At 35.0% G+C, this 19,547-nt stretch overlaps 1 protein-coding gene across 1 annotated transcript; it reads left to right on the top strand.

Moving 5' to 3' along the window:
• Window positions 1-15,202: 15,202 nt before the first annotated feature.
• Window positions 15,203-19,166, top strand: LOC130054072 (mucin-2-like). Its single transcript, XM_056162408.1, has 2 exons — window positions 15,203-15,284; window positions 17,441-19,166. Exons 1-2 carry the CDS (start codon window positions 15,223-15,225, stop codon window positions 18,360-18,362), a joined length of 984 nt encoding a protein of 327 aa, XP_056018383.1. The 5' UTR covers window positions 15,203-15,222; the 3' UTR covers window positions 18,363-19,166.
• Window positions 19,167-19,547: the final 381 nt, after the last annotated feature.

Below are 19,547 nucleotides of genomic sequence, written 5' to 3'. Positions count from 1 at the left end.
GAGAAGGGGTTAAACCTATTCTTACTGAATTTATGACTACATATTTCTCATTCGTTATTGTTACAGAGTTAGCCTGGACCACACCCGACACTGTGTCTGTAGTAGATACTTTGTATGCGGTTGCCTTAGGGGTACTGAAATGGATGGAATCCAGGTTCTTATCTGTCGCATTTTCAACTACCCCCAACTCTTGGATTTTCTGAAATGAGTTAATAGTGTTTAAAAGCAGACATAAACTGTATATTTATAGATACATGAATAATGTATCATGCCATACAGTTTGCATAGAAAAAGTACGGGGGATACTTGTTACAAATGAAACAGATCTAATCTAATCCCTGTCATATTCTTTATAATTATCAATTTTCTAATGAAATCTTTATAAGTTGTTATCTTAAACTTCAATGTTGTAAGATATTAAAACTTCATTTTTAAAGGGAGGGCAGCCGAAGAAGAAAACGGTGATTTATTTAAGTTACAAAAAGACAAGCAAATAATAACAAACACAAAAAAATAAGTTTTCTCTAATCAAATTTCTAATTCCTAGTGAAGGAGGGGGGGGGGGGGGCAGGATATCCTTATTTCCTTCACAACCTCATTTTGTTCGATTGGGGGAGATAGCACTCGTCCTTTGGTCTTCGAGCTTACATTCTTAGAATTTTCACTACCACTTTTAAAAAGTAAAGGGGTCACTTCAATATCTCATTTCATATGAATAGAAATGTTTTGAAAGGTAGGGGACCCCTTCACTGTATCTACGTGCCTCATTGAGATGGGGTATTTGAGCACTTCACCCCCACCTGCTGACTACGTCTTTAAAAACGGTACACTGCTGAGTAGTACAGCTGTAGGTTTAAAGAATGCTCCTATACCACTTCAAACCCAAACATTCCATTCTTCATTTAAAAAAACTTCCAAACAAAGATACATTCCTGGATCCAGTAAATGTTCTACCAAGCCCCTATCTTTGCACCTCACAAAATTATTAACAGTTGTGAAGGAGAAACTTCAAACGTACTGTGTGACTACATATATGCCAGAAGTGGTGTAAATCAAATGTGGATTCCAAAAATTCTTAAGAACTGTTAGCAAACTTGAAATTGCAAAACTTTTCTCAAATCAAAAACTTCTCTAGAGTGTCCAGGGGTTTTTGTTTGCCCAATTCTCTATTTTATATTACTTATAGGAGTTATGAGATTGAGCACTGTTCGTTATCTTCATCTTTCAGTGATTAACATCTGGGGCAAAATGAAACAGTCTTTCTGATTGATCAGTGTACATACGGAAACCTCATGAACATGTATGTCTAAAAATGGAGGAATGTCGAAAAAGGACGAAGATAACGAGTAGATCAATTGTAAACAGAGTTATCCGTAGTCAAACTGTGCCAAGAACAGCCCAACAATGATACATGTCAGACAGCATTTGACCTAATGATAGGTTGCATTGGCAAACAAAAAGATGCATCTGATGCAAAAACAATGTCAACTGCTTCTGCGACATTACCCCATAATTAACTTTATGCTCAAAGTGGTGTGTAGAAATAAGAAAGAGGAAGAATGAAAATGTAGGACACAAATCAACTGATACCAATCTATACGATGTCCTTTATTCTATTTGCGTTTTAAATGAATTAATTTATTATGATTATCTACGTTTCGTGGACGAATGATAAAATTGCTTTAAATGAAAGGTAAAGATAACAACCAGTGAGCAATCTCATAACTCGTACTAGAAACACCATAGGTGGGAGCAGGTGCCTAGGAGGACCAAACATCCCCTGTCGATCGGTCACACCCGATGTGAGCCCTATATCTTAATCAGCTAAACAGAGTAATCCTTAGTCAACATTAATTTGCCAGGAACGGCCTAACAATCGGTATGAAATACGTCAGACAGCATTAAGCAAATGATGGACTGCATTTGCAAACTAGATCAGTTTAACGACCATGAAAGTTGCTATCAATACTGCGAAATATGATTTGAAAATTATCATTTCGATGATGACTCATCAGCCCAATTTACCCTTTTATGAAATTGTGTCTTCGTTTATCAACGTATTTTGACTTCAATAACGTTTTGTTTATTTTCATTTCTCTGTGGTGTGTTTCTATGTAACGGTGGTGATGAATCTTTGTACAACTTCAAACGATATACATGAGATTTGCATGAACTGACGAGCGATGTTCCATGTCATCATTATAGCACCGTAACCTAAATGAATGCTTTTAGTTTACCTTTGGACTTTCCAATTAAGGCCCGAGCTTATGTTTATTTCCCGGTTTTAGTTTCATAAGGTTACATGTACGTAATACTTGACCCCTTGATTGAAATGGAGGAAAAATTGATAATTTATCATATAGCTCTTTATTTGTGTTGTGTACCTCTTCAACAATTTCTTCTTCAATGATTTTCACTTTATTCATCACATTTTGTTTAAGCGCTTAATCAAACTATTCAGAGAGTATTTAAGCAATATGATTTCTAATCTCAAATCTGTCACGATTATGCCAGACAATTGGTTGAGTATGAAACAGAACTTGATACATTGTCAGAATGGATAACAGAGGAATATCACAATCACGCATAAACACACCAAAACAAAAGTGCGTTCTTCTGTGTTTAGTAAACGAGAAATGATCAGATAGGTGACATGAGGATGAAGTTAAATGTTGACAAAGCTTGTAACAACATCTCCGTTCTTTGTATGACTCATGATTACAACTGTATATTAATCGAACTTGGCATTTTTCCACATTTGGTAGTCGTACATATACTCCAACTTTCCTTTCAAACGATGAAATTTTTCAGTTAAAAAAAAAGATATCACAATTAATAGTACGGATATATGTATGAGTTACCGTACCTATATTGGATTCATAAACTTCCCAAAATCCCTCAGAAGTATAGATGCATTGCAGGATCCAATAAATGTTCTAAGTCCCTATTTGTGCTCCTCACCACAATGTTAACAACTGTCAAGGAGAAACTTCAAACATGTTGTGCTATGACATCTGCCAAAAGTGGTATAAATCAAATGTGCATTCTCAAAATTCTAAAAAAAAAGTTTAGTAAATTTAAAATCCTAAAATGTTTCTCAAATCAGCCACATTAAACATGACTTTTTTTTCAACACTTTACATGATCATTCCCCATGATAAATCCAAGATTTGACTTTTTGACACCATAGAACTTTGCTTCTCTAATAAATAAGAAAAGAGGAAATATTCATATATTGTGATCAGTCGTTCAAAATATTAATTTGTTAATCACAATTCTGATTCTATACACAAGTATATTAGTGTTAGAGTCTTGCATGATAATACCTTCGTACTATTTGGTGATCAGGTCTTCCAATAGTCTATTGGAATTCCCATGAACACGAATTGTGCTGCTTGCCTAGATGGTCGAGCGGTCTAGCGCGATGGTTACATCCTGCTAGGATATTTGGTTCCGCAGGTCGTGAGTTCAACCCCGGGTAGGGGCGGAAGTGGGTATCCAAATAAAGTGAAATTTTCTGTGCTTTATATCAAATATTTCTTCACTTAGGGCAGTTATGTTCATTTAAGAGTTCATTGCTATTTATGTGCTTTATATATATATATATATATAGATAGATAGATAGATAGATAGATAGATAGATAGATAGATAGATAGATAGATATGTAAAACTTATACGGTACCAATTTTGATGCACCAGATATATTTCGAAAAGTATTTTAATGTCCACTTTTTTTGGGCTATATTTAGCTCTAACATTTCATAGTTATTTCGGATTTCAAACATTTCGGTTGAGCATCACTGAAGAGACATTATTTGTCGAAATGCGCATCTGGTGCATCAAAATTTGTACCGTATAAGTTTTACATTATGAGCCCTGGGTCGAGGCCTCTGCTAGTGGACTGTTAGTCCCCGAGGGTCTCTACAGCCCAGTAGTTGAGTACTTCGTTACTAGCTTGAAAATACGGATGTATATTTAATTGCTGTTATAAAATTTAGAAATTCTTTTCAAAATTAAGGATTATCTCCCTCATGCATAGCTCTTATCCTTGGACGAATTTGGCTCCACTTCTTTTGGCTATATTTAGCTCTAAAACTTCATAGTTATTTCGGATTTCAAACATTTCGGTTGAGTATCACCGAAGAGACATTATTTGTCGAAATGCGCATCTGGTGCATCAAAATTGGTACCGTATAAGTTTTACACACACACACACACACACACATATATATATATATATATATATATACTCAGGCTGATGAAAGGTGAATATTGTGGATCAGTTCTTTGAATATATATATATCCTATTTCGCTCCGCTTTAACAATGAAAACCTACATATGTAAAAATCCAAAAACATGTAGTCTGTGGTGTAAATACGTTTGTAGATTAGTGTAGTTGAAGTGCTAGTTGTTTTTATATGCACTTTTTATTGTTTTGTTAAATTCTTTGTTAATATTGACAACATTATATAATTCTTTTCGTTTGTCATGAAGAAGGGAAAGGTCGTCCCGAGACAATTTGGTTGTTCTTGTCGTTGGTCATTTTAGTGCTTTGTATAATGTTTTGTATTTGACCTTGTATCCACATTGTTGATCCAACACTTCTAGGTATCGGGTGTTGTTGGAACGTGGTGATTTACGCTTTCTGAAATACTATATACTAATATTAGTGAATATCAGCCCACACTTAAACGTACGCTTGATTTACGTCTACGAATTTCAGTAAATATGGATTCAAACATCTCACCTCTGGTGTCCCCAGTGGCTGGTGATTGCCCTACTTTCAATTTTGTATTCTAAATAAGATTTCATGAGACTGATCACTGTGGTCTTGAATTTTTCATTTTCGAAATAACTTAATTCAGCGTTAAATTTTTCATTTTTTTAATATGAAAAATTAATTGTTTCAATTCAGACATTCGACGCAGAATGTAAATGTATAAATACAACTTTTATCATTTTATAAACTAAAAATATGAACATGGAATTGTTAAACCAATAACCAATGCTGAATTATAAAACGTAAATACCGGTATGTGAATATAATTATTAAATAAATTGAATTAAAATCACAAACCAATCAATAAAATAAAATTCATACTCAGAAGTTAAAGCGCAAGCTCAATAACTATAAAATTGTTGCACTGGTATCTGTCTATACTATGACTGACAATCATAACAAAAACTTAAAATTCCTGTACATTTTTCAGCTTGTGATACAGGTACCTTTGGACACAATTGCTCTGAAGGTTGTGTTCATGGATCGTATGGATTTGGATGTTCAAAGAAGTGTAACTGTTCACGTGATCAGTTTTGTGACGCAGTTACAGGATGCTCATATAATACCACTGGTAAATATATACTCAACGAATTCGTTTTAGCAATGTATATTAGTTATTTGCATTTTATGTCACCTGAGTCATTCAATTCTTTATTGTCCTTGAGTTATACAATTCATCGGAATGCATCTAGTGCATGTACATGTATATACACAATGTGTATATAATTGTATAAGATAAACAACAGGTGATTGAACAGGAGTTAGGTACCTATGGACACAATTGCTCTGGAGGACGGTGTGTTTATGGATCGTATGGATTTGGATGTTCAAAGAAGTGTGACTCTTCACGTGATCAGTTTTGTGACGCAAGTATAGGATGCTCATATAATACTAGTGGTAAATATTTACCCTAAAATGCTAAAATGAAGTTTAACAATACATATACATGCTATATTGCTGCCGACCAGGCATATACATGTATATCTATTCATGATCATCCATATATGATACTATACTGATAAGATTAGGATTGATTTCTGGGTTAGTGAAGCTTTGTTTGGCCTCCTACAGTCTGTAGACTATGGAGTAGCGTCTGATGAGGTAGCTGTTGGAGTTATCTTTCCATGACGTACCTGGACTGTTTTATGGAGGTGTCGTATCACCCAGAAAACTATCCCTCCCGGTCTTCCTGATATGATCCAGAGGAATGGAAGATCCAATACATCTGGTATCAGGTTGACTGTTGGGACTGCCAAAGAGAGCACCATGTTGATGGGACTATCCGCTTATAGGGCTCTACTCCAGATTTTTCTGTCGGGATTGTCTCCCTTAGCCTGTGGCAATACAACGCCGAACCACAAGGCAGTGTTCTTTCTACTTGACCCAGTAGGAGGGGGTTACTTGATGGACATTAAATTGTTTTCCATCCTGAATTTTATACATTAGGCAGTATTTCCTTCAAGTACCTCTATATCATTATGTTACAAATTTTCCTATCAGTTCCTCTCAATTCTTAGGCAATCAAAAAGCAGTAATACGGCCACTTGAAGCTTTCGCCATTTGTTTGAAAACAAGCAGGATTTTCTCAGCGACGTTTTTACACTTTTGATTGAAGTTTAAAAAATACTACCTATTCCATTTATATTATAAACTGCTTGCGTTTTATCATAGATTAATTGGTGCATACTAAGGTGCATATATAATGTGTGAATTTAGTGCCCTGTAATGTAAAAAATCAGCACCTTTCACGGCAACTTGTTCGCATGTGTCTTTGTTTTGCGGTCTCTTTTGTGCCACTTTTTGATAATTAGTAGTGTTTTTTACATGTATATTGGCTGGGATCAATTTGTGTAATTTACATGTTTATTTGCTCATTTGCAAACCTAGTCATTAGTAAACGGTTGTTTGTATTAAGCTGTCCCAGGCAATTAATTTTGTATATGTTGGTATATTACGTCATTTTGTTTGCACTTGGTTTATTACGTCGTTTGTTTGATCATGATAATAAATCACATGTCGGCGCGGGTTCGAATCCCGCTCGCGCCGATAAATGAGAAAGTTTCCCAGTTTACTTTCGGAAGGTCGGTGGTCTCTTCCCAGATACATTATATCTGGGTTCTCTCTTCCACCAATAAAACCTGGGCTCCACCAGATAACTGAAAAATTGTTGAGTGTGGCGGAAAACATTAAATCAATCAATCAAATGCTGTGTTATTTCATTAGACACTTCAATGATTGTCCAGTAACAAAAACCGAGCTATGGAATGCCAGAGTTTTTGCTCGTGTATGGGTTTTTCTATTTCAAAATTGCGGAATATAAAAATGTTTGTTTTGTGTGTACTTGTATATAACATTTTGAGATATCCGTATGTCTTTTTTTAGTACATTGTTTGTAATAATAAAATATTATGTAATGGTTTTTAGCACAACAGTTTTACCATTAAATAACACACGTCACTGCTATCATGTGTATATCTTGTTGCAGGCGAAACAGAAACAAGTGGAGGTATGTAATATCAATTTCTTTTTCTTAAAAAATGAAATGTAGAGTTAGGAAGAATTCAAATATACTAACCTTTACTCATACTCGGAATTGTAATGATAGTCATTACCTAACGAATGTGATGCAGTTGGGAAAAAGGAGCGTATTAATCTGAATAAATAGTTCGTCTCTAAATTCACGGCTGGGAATCCCCATAGTTTTGAGAGAATCATGGATTGATTGTATGCAAGGTGAAGATAACGAACAGTGATCAATCTCATAACTCCTACAAGCAATACAAAATAGATAGTTGGGCAAACACGGACCCCTGGACACACCAGAGGTGGGATCAGGTGCCTAGGAGGAGTAAGCATGTATCTTGCTTAACGTCTCGCTTGAGAATTTTTAACTCATATGGAGACGTGTATTAAACTGCATTAAAAATCGTCTCTAAATTAATGGCTGGAAATTTCCATAGTCTGAAAGAATCATGAAAGTAGCCAAGTTGATAGTAACTATCAGAAATATATATATATATATATATATATATATATATATATATATATATATAAGCACTAAAGTTCCAACAACACCGATACCTCAAAGTGTCGGATCCACAACATGGTAACAATGTCAAATACAAACATACAAAGCACTAAAATGATCAACGACACGAATAACCAGATTGTCAAATTTTCGGCACTAAATGCACTAAATGCATAGTGATGAAGAGCAGGAAGGCCTCTACCAAAATTGTAAATTTCATGATCCCCGGGGTAGTGGTTCTGACCCCAGGGCGGGGCGAAACTTAGTATATATTGTTCATGTGTAAAACACTTAGATAATATCTTCTTTAGTTCTATTGATACTAAATTGAAACTGAATGGATATTTAGAAAGAACAGGTAGTCCTTTACAAATATCGTGTTTAGTGTAATTAATGTATCTGAACCGATGATTTCAATACATGTAATAGATAAGATTTGTTTCCTTTTAATATACAATAGAGTAGATAAAATGTAATATTTTGATACTTCGTCATAACGTAACCATACGTATGAAATGTTTAAAGCAAGAGAAGGGTTGCAAGAACGCAGTTCTGAATTCTTCTTGCCGAAACAACGCTTAGGAAATAAAGATAAACAGGTTTCTTAATATTTGTTAATCCCTCCATTTTTTAAAAATTGAAATGCAGAAGTGTGTGTGACAAAGGTAAAAAAAATCTCAACAAGTTGTATTAAACGTGTTGATTTTAACTAATTTTCAGCATTCGTGTATAAGCTCATAAATTCTAATATTTTTCGATGATTTGTTAATGACTTATTATACAAGGTACAACCTCGAATCACTAAAGCGTCCAAACTGTTTAACATCGATCGACCAATTAATTAGACAATGAAGAATTTGTAGCAAACCCGCACTTACAGCAAGGAAGCTAGTTACAGGTATACAGACATACATGTACATCCCATTTTGCGTCTGTGTAAACAATAGCTTTACTTGTCGCTCCATTGACCACACATCGCCATTATACTCGCCGCTCCAATGAAGAGATATCGCCGTTACAAATCTTCTAATTTTGTCGACGCCCCTCCCCAATTCCTTCATAAGTTTAAATAATCGTGAATTAAATTTTCTCTATGACTTTGAATTAGTGAAAATTTAATTAGCGTAAATTTAATACACTATTTAAGGTTCCGATTTGCGGGGAAAAAACATGACGTGAAAACCCCCTGATATACGGTAATATCTTCTTTAGTGCTCTTGATTCTGAAATGAAGTAAATAAATGTTTACAAAGGGCAAGTAGTCATTTACTAACATTGTATATTTGATGATCCCAGGGATAGGGGTTTTGGTATCAGATTGGACCAAAATGACCAGTTATTAAATGTGTGAATAATACACCATATTTAACTTCTTTTTGATAAGTACCATTGCAATTCCTTTTAATTTTGGTATGAAGCATATTTAGGACAAGGGGACATAATTCGTAAAATACAGGATTCCTGAACCCCTGGGGCCTTAGGGTGGGCAAAAATTGACAAATTTTCAACAAAAAGAAGAAAAAAACATGCATAGTGATGTATAACAGGAAGGCCTCTAACAAACTTGTAAATTTCAATGATCCTCGGGGTAGACGTTCTGACCCCAGGGCGTGGCCAACCTTGGTACATGTATATAGTGCTTATGTACAAAACACTTAAATAACATCTTCTTTACTGCTATTGATACTAAATCAAATTTCCATGGATATTTTAGAAGGGCAGGTAGTCCTTTACCAAAATTGTAAATTTTATGATCCCATGGGTAAGTGTGTGGAATAGATTGTCAATTTCAGGACTACTGCACCATTGGGACCTTAGGGGTGGGACAAAAATTGACCAATTATCAAAAACCTTCTTTACAACCATAAATGTGTAAGAAAGGTTCAGACCCCACGGTGAGGCTTAGTATTACATGTATATTGTATATACACTGTATGTGTAAAACATTTAAATGATAAGTTCTTTGATGCTATTGATACTAAATTAGAACTATATAAATATCTTCAATGTAGGAGTAGGTCGGCCTTTACCAAAATTGTAAAGAACAAGGGACGTTATTGGCTAAAATTGACCACCCTTCAAAAACCGATCAAATTGTAAATTTCATGATTCCAAGGGGTAACGGTTTTGGTTCCAGGGTGGGGCCAAATTATCATAGTGATTATTGTATTTACCATTTGAAAGACTTCTTTGTGTTTGCTTTTACGGTATAAAAACTATCCGCATATATAGGTAAAGCAGGAACGCGAGTACCAAAATTAAGAATTTTATAACATTAGGGTTTTGACTCTAGGACAGGTCCAAATTAGTCATATCATGTTAATGGTAAAGCCTTTCATTAAAGCTTTTCGAAGAAATTAAGTTTTAAGAACACATCTTGATTTATACTGTTGATAAACATCAGAATTTAGCTTAGATATGCAGAACAGGTTTTCATAGCCCTTGTCACTAGTCAAGTGATACTTTTTAAAATTAATAATCAGGTGACCGATATTGGCCTCTTGTTACTTTATTGTTATTGACACGGTGGCCCAGTTCCACCTTAGGCCTCCTTGGACTTGTGTTCATTGGTAAATACATGTAACACACCGGGAAACACGGAGGACACGATGGACTTCCGTGTATTTTCCACCATGGGATTTTTAAAACTCGTGTCGTGTACTTTGTTATGTTGTATGTGTGTGTGCGTGCGTATCTTGTTACACGTATCCATTTTGTATTTTGGGGAATACCGTATAAGCAAATAGCGAAGACTTAAAGGGAAAGGCAACCCAAAAGCTTTTTACATGATAAATGATAGGATTAATTAAATGATAAAGTCTGTTGTTATACGGCCTAGATAAGCGTCAGTACTAATTTGAAAACGTTAAAAATTGAAATTCCCGCGATCTACAGAGTCTGCCATGATGTGTAACGCTTTTGTGTTCAAGACCAAAAAAAAAAAAATCAGTAATTTTGACGTCACACCGTCTGTTCCGGTTTTTATGAGATTCTAAGATCATCAAAGATATGCATGTGGTAGATCTTACGAATAGATAGATTGATGCCTTCCTGTCAAGCAGTTAATTACACTAATGCAAACGGGAAATGTGAAAAAAGTTTGTTTTTTTCTCTCGAAATTCCCGACCCAACCAAGTCATTTGAAAAGAAAAGACTATGTAAACTGTGGATCCATCATTTGTGTAATGAGAATTTGAGATTCGAAACATTTGTATGAAGAAATGTTTGCCGTCTGCCTGGTTTGCGACTCGACTGAACGCATTTTCTCAATTTCTTCTTGCGAAAGAACGGGCTGAAATCTATACAACTCAAAACTTAACTGTTCGTTACTTGTCATGTTTACAAGGCTACTGATGAAATAAACCGGAACAGACGGTGGGACGTCATAAATTAAACATCAATGGCCGCTCACTTAGCGGCGGGTAATTTAAAATATATGATAGATTAATATTGACTTAATCGTTAAGCAAGGATTTTTGTTGTTAAATTTACGATAGCACGATAGCAATTAGTGATACTTTATTCATAAAAACAACAATGTGATTCAGGTTTTCTTTCCCTTTAATTATGTTCCCCAAACAAAGTTTGGGAACATATTGTTTTTACTCTGTTTCTTATTATTAAGGTCTTCCGTCTCAACAGAAGACCTTATAGTGATTCTTATGTTTCTTTTCCTCTATTATTAGGGTCTTCCGTCTTCAGCGGAAGAACCTTCTGTTATTGTATTGTTGATTTTTCACTTTTCTTATTATTTGCATTCTTTTATTTTTCCTTACCGATTTTGTGCAGAGGATTTCTCGGAGATGGTTGGATCGATTTGCTTTGCTTCAAATTTTCAGAGTTGATGCGTTGCCATCTGAAGTTTATATTTCCGTTTCAATTTCTGAAAATTCACTTCCGGTCGCAAGTTACGTCCGATTTACCGTTTTTTAAAAATGACATATTGTCCAGACGATTTTTCATAAACCGTCAAAGATTGAGTCTTGAAACTTTCAGGGATGATAGATGGTTACTAGTATCTTTGTAATAAGGTATATCATTGCGATCCGTCACTTCCGGCCGTCACCGGAAGTGAACAAAAGAAACGTCAAATTTTAAAATTATGCTTTTGAAACAAAACTTGCATAGATAAATTAGGTCTCTTTCGGCGTTTCAGAAAATGTTAGACTTACCGGAAGTTTAACCAGCAACTTCCGGGTTTTAGAGAAAACCTTCAAAAAAGTAGGTTTTTCTTTGTCCTAGTATATCTCGCTTATTTATCAAGTTTTTAATAAAATGTTTACAGAAGTTATTGGCAATTTCCATATCTAGAGTACCCTTTAGTACTTTTTCAAAATTCACTTCCGGTTGTTCGTTAGAGCTAAATTTCCGTTTCTCAAATGACATTTTGTCCAGGCGTTTTCTCATAAACTGTTAAGATTGAGTCTTGAAACTTTCAGGATGATAGATGGTGACTTGTAGCTCGGTAATAGGGTTTATCATTGCGGTCCGTCACTTCCGGCGGTCACCGGAAGTGAAAAAAGACATGTCATATTTCAGAGTTATGTTTCTGAAACAAAACTTGCATAGATTTATTGGGTCTCTTTCGGAGTTTCAGAAAATGTAAAACTTATCGGAAGTTTAACCTAAAACTTCCAGCTTTCAGAAGAAAATGGGTCTTTCTTTGTTCTCGTATATCTCGCTTATCTACGCAGCTATGTTAAGGCTTCCGGGAGTTTGAAATGCGTTCAAAACATACATTGGATTGCGAGGTCGGTTTTTGGTTTTCAATTGCAATTTATATACTTAAGTACAGACAATTTATATAGAAGGTTCTTTCGGCTATATATTAACATATCTGTTATGATATCACATGACTTTGTTGATCACATGACGGTCATTTATAATTGTTTAAAGTGTTTCACATAAATCGCTTCAGCGAAGCTCATTTAACAATTATTTTTAACTCTTTGTTTGATAAGTGAACTCACCGTATCCTTGTGTACCCGAAATGTGCTTGGGAAAAATGGTAGTATTACTTGCGTACAAAATACACGTATTTCATGAAAAGTTCAACTTACTGACACACTTACCTACACATTTGAGAGTAATCTGTATTCAAGCAAAGCCATCATACATTTAACCAAGCAAGATTCAGATAGAGAACAAACTCCTCTTACGATTTCCGTAATAGATCTCAAATGAATCCTCATAAATTACATGTACCTGCGCTAGACTCTTTTATAAACAAATCATAAATTGTACCTCTTATCACTTGTATAAAACAGAGTACATTTCAAAAGTATATTTTTCGAAAGTATTGTAAACACGCTGAATTTAAATCAAGGGTAATTAAACAAATTATTTTAAATTATTCGGACATATAAGATATTAAAATACAATTCAGACACGTGAATTTTGCAATAGCGTTCTGACATCTGATAGGCAGTTTGAAATAAGGTCTAGAGTTTTTGACACTCTCCCCGTCATAACAGCTCAAGTTTCCAGTGACGACGTCATTTTCCATTATGACGTCATATTGGTAGTTCAGAGAAGTGAATCCTTAACCTACCCGCGTATCAACTTTATATTACGATGTTTACAGATATTATTGACATTATCAATCTCTAGGAAACCTTTAATAATATTTCAAAATTCACTTCCGGTCGCGAGATAGGGCCGAATTTCCGGTTTTTTAATGACATTTTGTCTGGGCGTTTTCTCATAAACATTTAATGATTGAGTCTTGAAAATTTCAGAGATGATTATTGGTGACATGTAGCTTTGTAATAAGATTTATCATTGTCATCCGTCACTTCCAGCCGCCACCGAAAGTGAACGAAAGTAACGTCAAACATCAAATTTACGCTTTTGAAACAAAATGTGCATGGAATAATGTAGTGTCTTTTGGAGTTTCAGAAAATGTTACACTTGCCGGAAGTTTAAACAACAACTTCTGGTTTTTAGAGAAAAGCTTCGAAAAATTGTTCTTTCTTTGCTATCATATCTCTCGCTTATAAATCAAGTGTTTGATATAATTTTCACATATATAATTCATATTATCCATCTTCAGAATATAGTGAATTTTTTTTTAAAAATTCACTTCCGTTCGTTGAATATCTACGATTTCCGGGTTTTTTTTTTCTCTAGACGTTTTCTCATAAATAATCAACAATTGAGTCTTGAAACCTTCAGGAATGTTTTATGGTGACTTGTAGATGTGGCATACGTGCTTCAATTTTGTTGTCTTTACTTCCGTCATCCACCGGAAGTAACTTAAAAATATGTAATTTTTCATTTTTTAATATTCTAATGGTCATTACATTATTTAATAGTGTGATAATCATACCATTTCCACCGGAAGTTGATTGTTCGAAACCGGAAGTTGTCTGAAAATTCAACATTTTTCACGGAATTTTTAGTGTGGGTTCTTACATGTACATGGTCCATTTGGAATTTTTAGTTGTTTTATGGACTCCTGAGATACTCGAAAGCAAATAAAATAAAACCGAAATTGTTTATAATTGATAAATCGTGTCTTACATGTACGTGTTTATTTCTTTCATGTATAGTCCTTCTTCACTAGTTGAATTCTTCCTGTTAAGATCCTATCTCGTCAGGAATTGGACGGAAGACCTATTCGTTGCTCGCAACGAGATCATTTCTGGTTATTATTATTATTATTGTTCTTTTTCTTAACGATTTTGTGCACGTGATTTCACAAAAACGACTGGACAGATTTGCATGAAACTTTCAGAAAAAGAATGTAAAATAGGATTCTCTAGAAGTTTTTTTAGTTATGAAAAAATCACTTCCGGTCGCAAGTTACGGCCGAATTCAGTTTTTCAAATGACATTTTGTCCGGATGTTTTCTCATAAACGATTAAAGATTGAGATTGTGGGTGTATGGTACAAATGCCTGTTGAATGACTTCAATAAAAGTGCGGAATCATACACGCGTGCCCGTGTATGCACGTGCAACGCTTTCTTTCATTTTTTGGTACTAAAATGACCATATTGAACGTAGTACGTGTAATTAAAGGCTAAAATAAGATGATTTTTTGCTATAGGTTTACAATGACATCACTGTTTAATTGGGGGAGGTTTGGGGAACATATGTAAAGGTCCCCGTTACAATTAGAACTAGTTTTGGCATTATTAGCTAGAGTAGTGAGATCGCTAAAATTGAATGATGCTAACAATTTAGTCCATATCGAAGGTAATAGGCATTATAAAGTCGCTAAGATTAGCTCTCACTATATATATATATATATATATATATATATATATATATATATATATATATACATACCCATTTCTACGCAAAAATCGCTAAATTTGTGTCTCATTAACAATACCACTTATACGCCATGCTATTTATATATGTCTCCATATTGTTTGTCTTAGGAATATGGACGGTGAATGTACCCATCATGGCCGTCGGTTTTGCCGGAGCAGTCCTTTTGGTGGCTATTGTCGTTATTCTTGTGAAGAGGTAAGTTGGTCATTGATTAATCTAATGGTCTCCTTGGATGATCGTCTATTCCACTCAGTTATACTTCGAATGGTTGTTAATGTATTGTATTCAAAGTAAATGTTTACAAATCGATAAATAATTGCGTTTTGATAATCGAAATCTTCAACAATAATGTTCATGTATCACATAGATGTACACAACAGTGAAATGTCAGCGTTTTTGTCCTACATTCTTCGTTTCAATTCAAATTGATACTGTGACAATGTAATATAAAATTAGATACTTCGGAAATAGAAAGATAGTATCTGACAAAAGATTTACAACTGAATTGATTACAGGATGAAAGCCCACACATATTTCAAATAAGATATCACTCATATGTTGAATTGATGTATTCCGAGTCGTTCACTTCTGCTTTCATCTTCGCTTGCCAAGGGTTTACGATCCGCTCCGCTTCTCTACAACCCTAGGCTGCGTTACCGCGATTTTCGTGACAACAATTTGCTACATATGATTGGATGCAGGCCAAGTCCATTGCAGAGAGCGTGTTAAGTCAGAACACGTTCAAGACGGAGGAATGTGTAAACAATTACTTAGTTTTAGTTGTCTTCAAAACGCTTCCATTTAATCAGCTTTTTATAGTCTCCATACAACATGGTGGTGTGTAGACTGTGGAACGAGCTTTTGCCTACAAAAAAATGTGTAACTCACTGGTTGCAGCTATTTTTATTTTACAACACACAAAGTGTAGCTGAAAAACGCATTTTCATTGGTTGAACATGATGTAAACCAAACAGTTTGTTTTCTCCATCCGCTAGAGGACGCCACTCAAAGCTAACGCAACCAAGAGTTAGACCTACTTTTTAAAAAAATTAAGCTTGCTAATAACTTTTGATTAGTGCTAGAGCTTTGATATTTCACATAAGTACTCCTTGTGACAAGACCTTAGCGTGGGTACTAACATTTTTGACCCAATGATCTTGGAGTTTTTGAAACCTTCCTAACAACCTTTGAACAGTAAGTGCTAGAGTTCTCATATTTAACATGAGTATTCCTTATGACAGGGTCCCGTGGGGATACGGGTTAGAATAGGTACTCAGTACCCCTTGCTTGTCGTAAGAGGCGACTAAATGGGGCGGTCCTTCGGATGAGACCGCAAAAACCGAGGTCCCGTTTCACAGCAGGTGTGGCACGATAAAGATCCCTCTCTGCTCAATGGCCAAAAGCACCGAGCATAGACCTAAGTTTTGCAACCATTCACCGGCAGTGGTGACGTCTCCATATGAGTGAAATATTCAATCAATCAATCAACCTTTCCGTGGGTACTAAAGCTTTTGACCTTGGTATTTGACCTACTTTTTAAAAAAATGATATTGGTCATAACTTCTAAACGGTAAACATTAGAGTTTCATTTTGTCCATGAGCATTTGTTGTGACAGGACCTTTCTACTGTTACCAAGATATATGTCCTTGTGACCTTGGCCATCTTTGGAATTGGCCATTATCGGGGGCATTTGCGTTTCACAAACACATCTTGTTGAATTTTTGAACTGTACTTCAAGATGAAGAAAATTCATATATCATGTTAATTATGTAAAACTTACACGGTACTAATTTAGACGCACCAGATGCGCATTTCGACAAATAATGTCTCTTCAGTGATGCTCAACCGAAATGTTTGAAATCCGAAATAACCAAAAACTTGATAGAGCTCTTTTAGGGAAAAACAGAGTGCCAAAAAGTGGAGTCAAATTCGACTAAGGATAAGAGCTATGCATGAGGGAGATACTCCTTAATTTTGAAATGAATTTCTAAATTTTATCACAGCAATTAAATATACATCCGTATTTTCAAGCTAGTAACGAAGTACTTAGCTACTGGACTGTAGAGACCCTCGGGGACTAAGAGTCCACCAGCAGAGGCTATGCAACCTGTTGCAAAATCTCAGAATTAAACATCTGCAATGACATTTTAGATTTTATGATTGATTATTTCTACACATACTTAGAACAAAATCAATATAGATCAAAGGAACGAGACTGCAACTAATGTTGTCTCTTTGAATCTGAAACCAAAGGAGACCAGTCAAGCAAATGAAAATTGATGATAATCAGATTTTTAAATAAAGTTATCAACTGCTGATAAAAAAATAATGAAATATGTATTTATTTCAGACAGAGAGTGATGAATGTGACTACCCAAGGATTTTATCTGGGAGTAAGCAGGCAAGTTGCTGATACCACCTCTGAAAGCTATATGAGAGTGGAAGAAAATATCTACGATGAACCTGAACTTGTTTCTTTGGATTACATTGATCCTGTTGATGATAGCGATAAAAATAACTATATCACGAACAGGCATGACAGACCACGAGAAGAAAGAGAAGATAGGACGAAAGAAAAATCTACAGTACTGTCCCTCCTCATGAGGAAAAGAAAGGAATCTGAATTCGATAAAGTGGACAAGGAATACATAGATATTATGGAAATTGGTTCCGGTACGGATTCGCTTCCAGCATCACCACCACTGAAAACATTAACTACAACATCAACTCTCCCACTACAAACGACATCACAATTAACAACAGAACCACCAGTACGATTTCCACCAGTAGAAAAGAAAAAAAATCAATTGACGACAGCACTTTCAAAAAAATTTCACCAATCAGTAGCACGTGAGACAAACACCACGACACAACCAACTGTCGCAAAAGCAAATACAAGCACATCACCTTTAGACTCAGCAATAGATACACAATCACCAACATCTCTTGGAGTGAAAGTAACAGAACAGCCATCATCTCCAATCACCATCACAACAGAAATAGTAACACGGCCACATTCAGCAAAACCAGAAACAACCAAGCTATCATCAGTAGCACTGATAAAATTACCGTCAGACACCCTATCAGAACCAACAAAAACGACAGATTCAACCACACTACATATACCACGTACGAGAAAAAACGTAAAAACAAAGACGTTTTTGCAACCACAACCTACTACAACAGGACAACCAACGACAACAAGACAAACCAATTCAAAAAGCATACAGCATATGATAGATTTTCACGAAACCGCACAGAGAAAAAAATAAGTTACATTTCATATTTCAAGACTTATAATACATACATATGTGGACGTCTATGTATACATTCATTATGATATGTGTGTACATTGTATATACATGTACAACACTTAGCTTTCGCTTACTGTTCCAGAAATAATTTATGCGAATAGTGTAGAAAAATATTTTCAATTGAAAATACATTTCCAAATCATCAGCATCATCATTAATAAAAGATAGTAATGAGATGGTGGCAAATTGGTTTCGGTGGTAAAATGTTCTCGATAATAGTTCTACCTGTGTGCAAACCTGGCGCTATTTCGACTTCTGTCAATTGTGTTTGGAGAAGAAATTAAACAACGAAATGCATAACGGGGGAATTGAACAAGAAACTACACATATTAAGATTGGTCTAAGCTTGAAAATTCTTATTCTTCTGTTTCTGTCAATCTTTAGAAGGATGACGAGGCCCAGGTCTCACTGGTAGGACAGACACCGTTTGAAAATTGCAAGGAAAAATACTTTTTCCCCCAACAAATTCTAAATTCTCTGCGGTTTTTTCCTATAATACTTTTATCAACTATCTGCTGAAAGTCCGCTGTGACAATAGTAGTTCTGGTGCGTATCAGATGACATATTTGTCATTGGTTGGTGGATGCAAAAAAAGATTTGGTTTTGGAAAATATCCCACAATGTGTAAACTCACAAGGATGAACAGTGGATTTCACACATACAGGTTTATTTCCTTATTTTTGTTTATTACCTGCATATATTCATCCCTTTGTTCTCTGGTTATTATTGGTCATTAACGACATATTAAATTCATAAACTGCTCGTGAATTGTTTTTAACATTCTTGGCTTTTACCATTAAATTTATCACTACTTGGTACAATGTGACATTCATCTCACTGAATATTAGTCACATATTCTAGTGTACATGTTGGGATTGTGGCAGAGGTTTTCCATATAATTTAAAGTATGGCTAAGGTGAAAGGAAATAATACCGCACCATGACATCAATCTGTACTTATAAATTAACACATTTTGCCAATAAACTCCGAAATGCTTTTTCCAACGTTACTGCTTTCACCTTTAATATTGTTTCATATGTGAGGTGAAGTCCCTAAGCTATGATAGAATCTTATTTCATTAGAGAATACCGTAAAATTAATCAAAAATCTAATTTCGTTTTCGATCAACTACCCCGAAATAGC

This window comes from Ostrea edulis, chromosome 1 (assembly GCF_947568905.1).
Source record: "Ostrea edulis chromosome 1, xbOstEdul1.1, whole genome shotgun sequence".
In the NCBI taxonomy this organism is placed as follows: domain Eukaryota; kingdom Metazoa; phylum Mollusca; class Bivalvia; order Ostreida; family Ostreidae; genus Ostrea; species Ostrea edulis.
The sequence above is the reverse complement of the archived record's forward strand: the minus strand, read 5'-3'. Positions and strand labels throughout refer to the sequence as shown.

What these genes read in the sequence shown, in the direction of transcription:
- LOC130054072 (XM_056162408.1), top strand. Translation starts at nt 15,223, where the DNA reads ATGGCCGTCGGTTTTGCCGGAGCAGTCCTTTTGGTGGCTATTGTCGTT. An exon ending in GTCGTTATTCTTGTGAAGAG is followed by an intron (nt 15,285 to 17,440) that starts GTAAGTTGGTCA and finishes TATTTATTTCAG; the next exon opens with ACAGAGAGTGATGAATGTGA.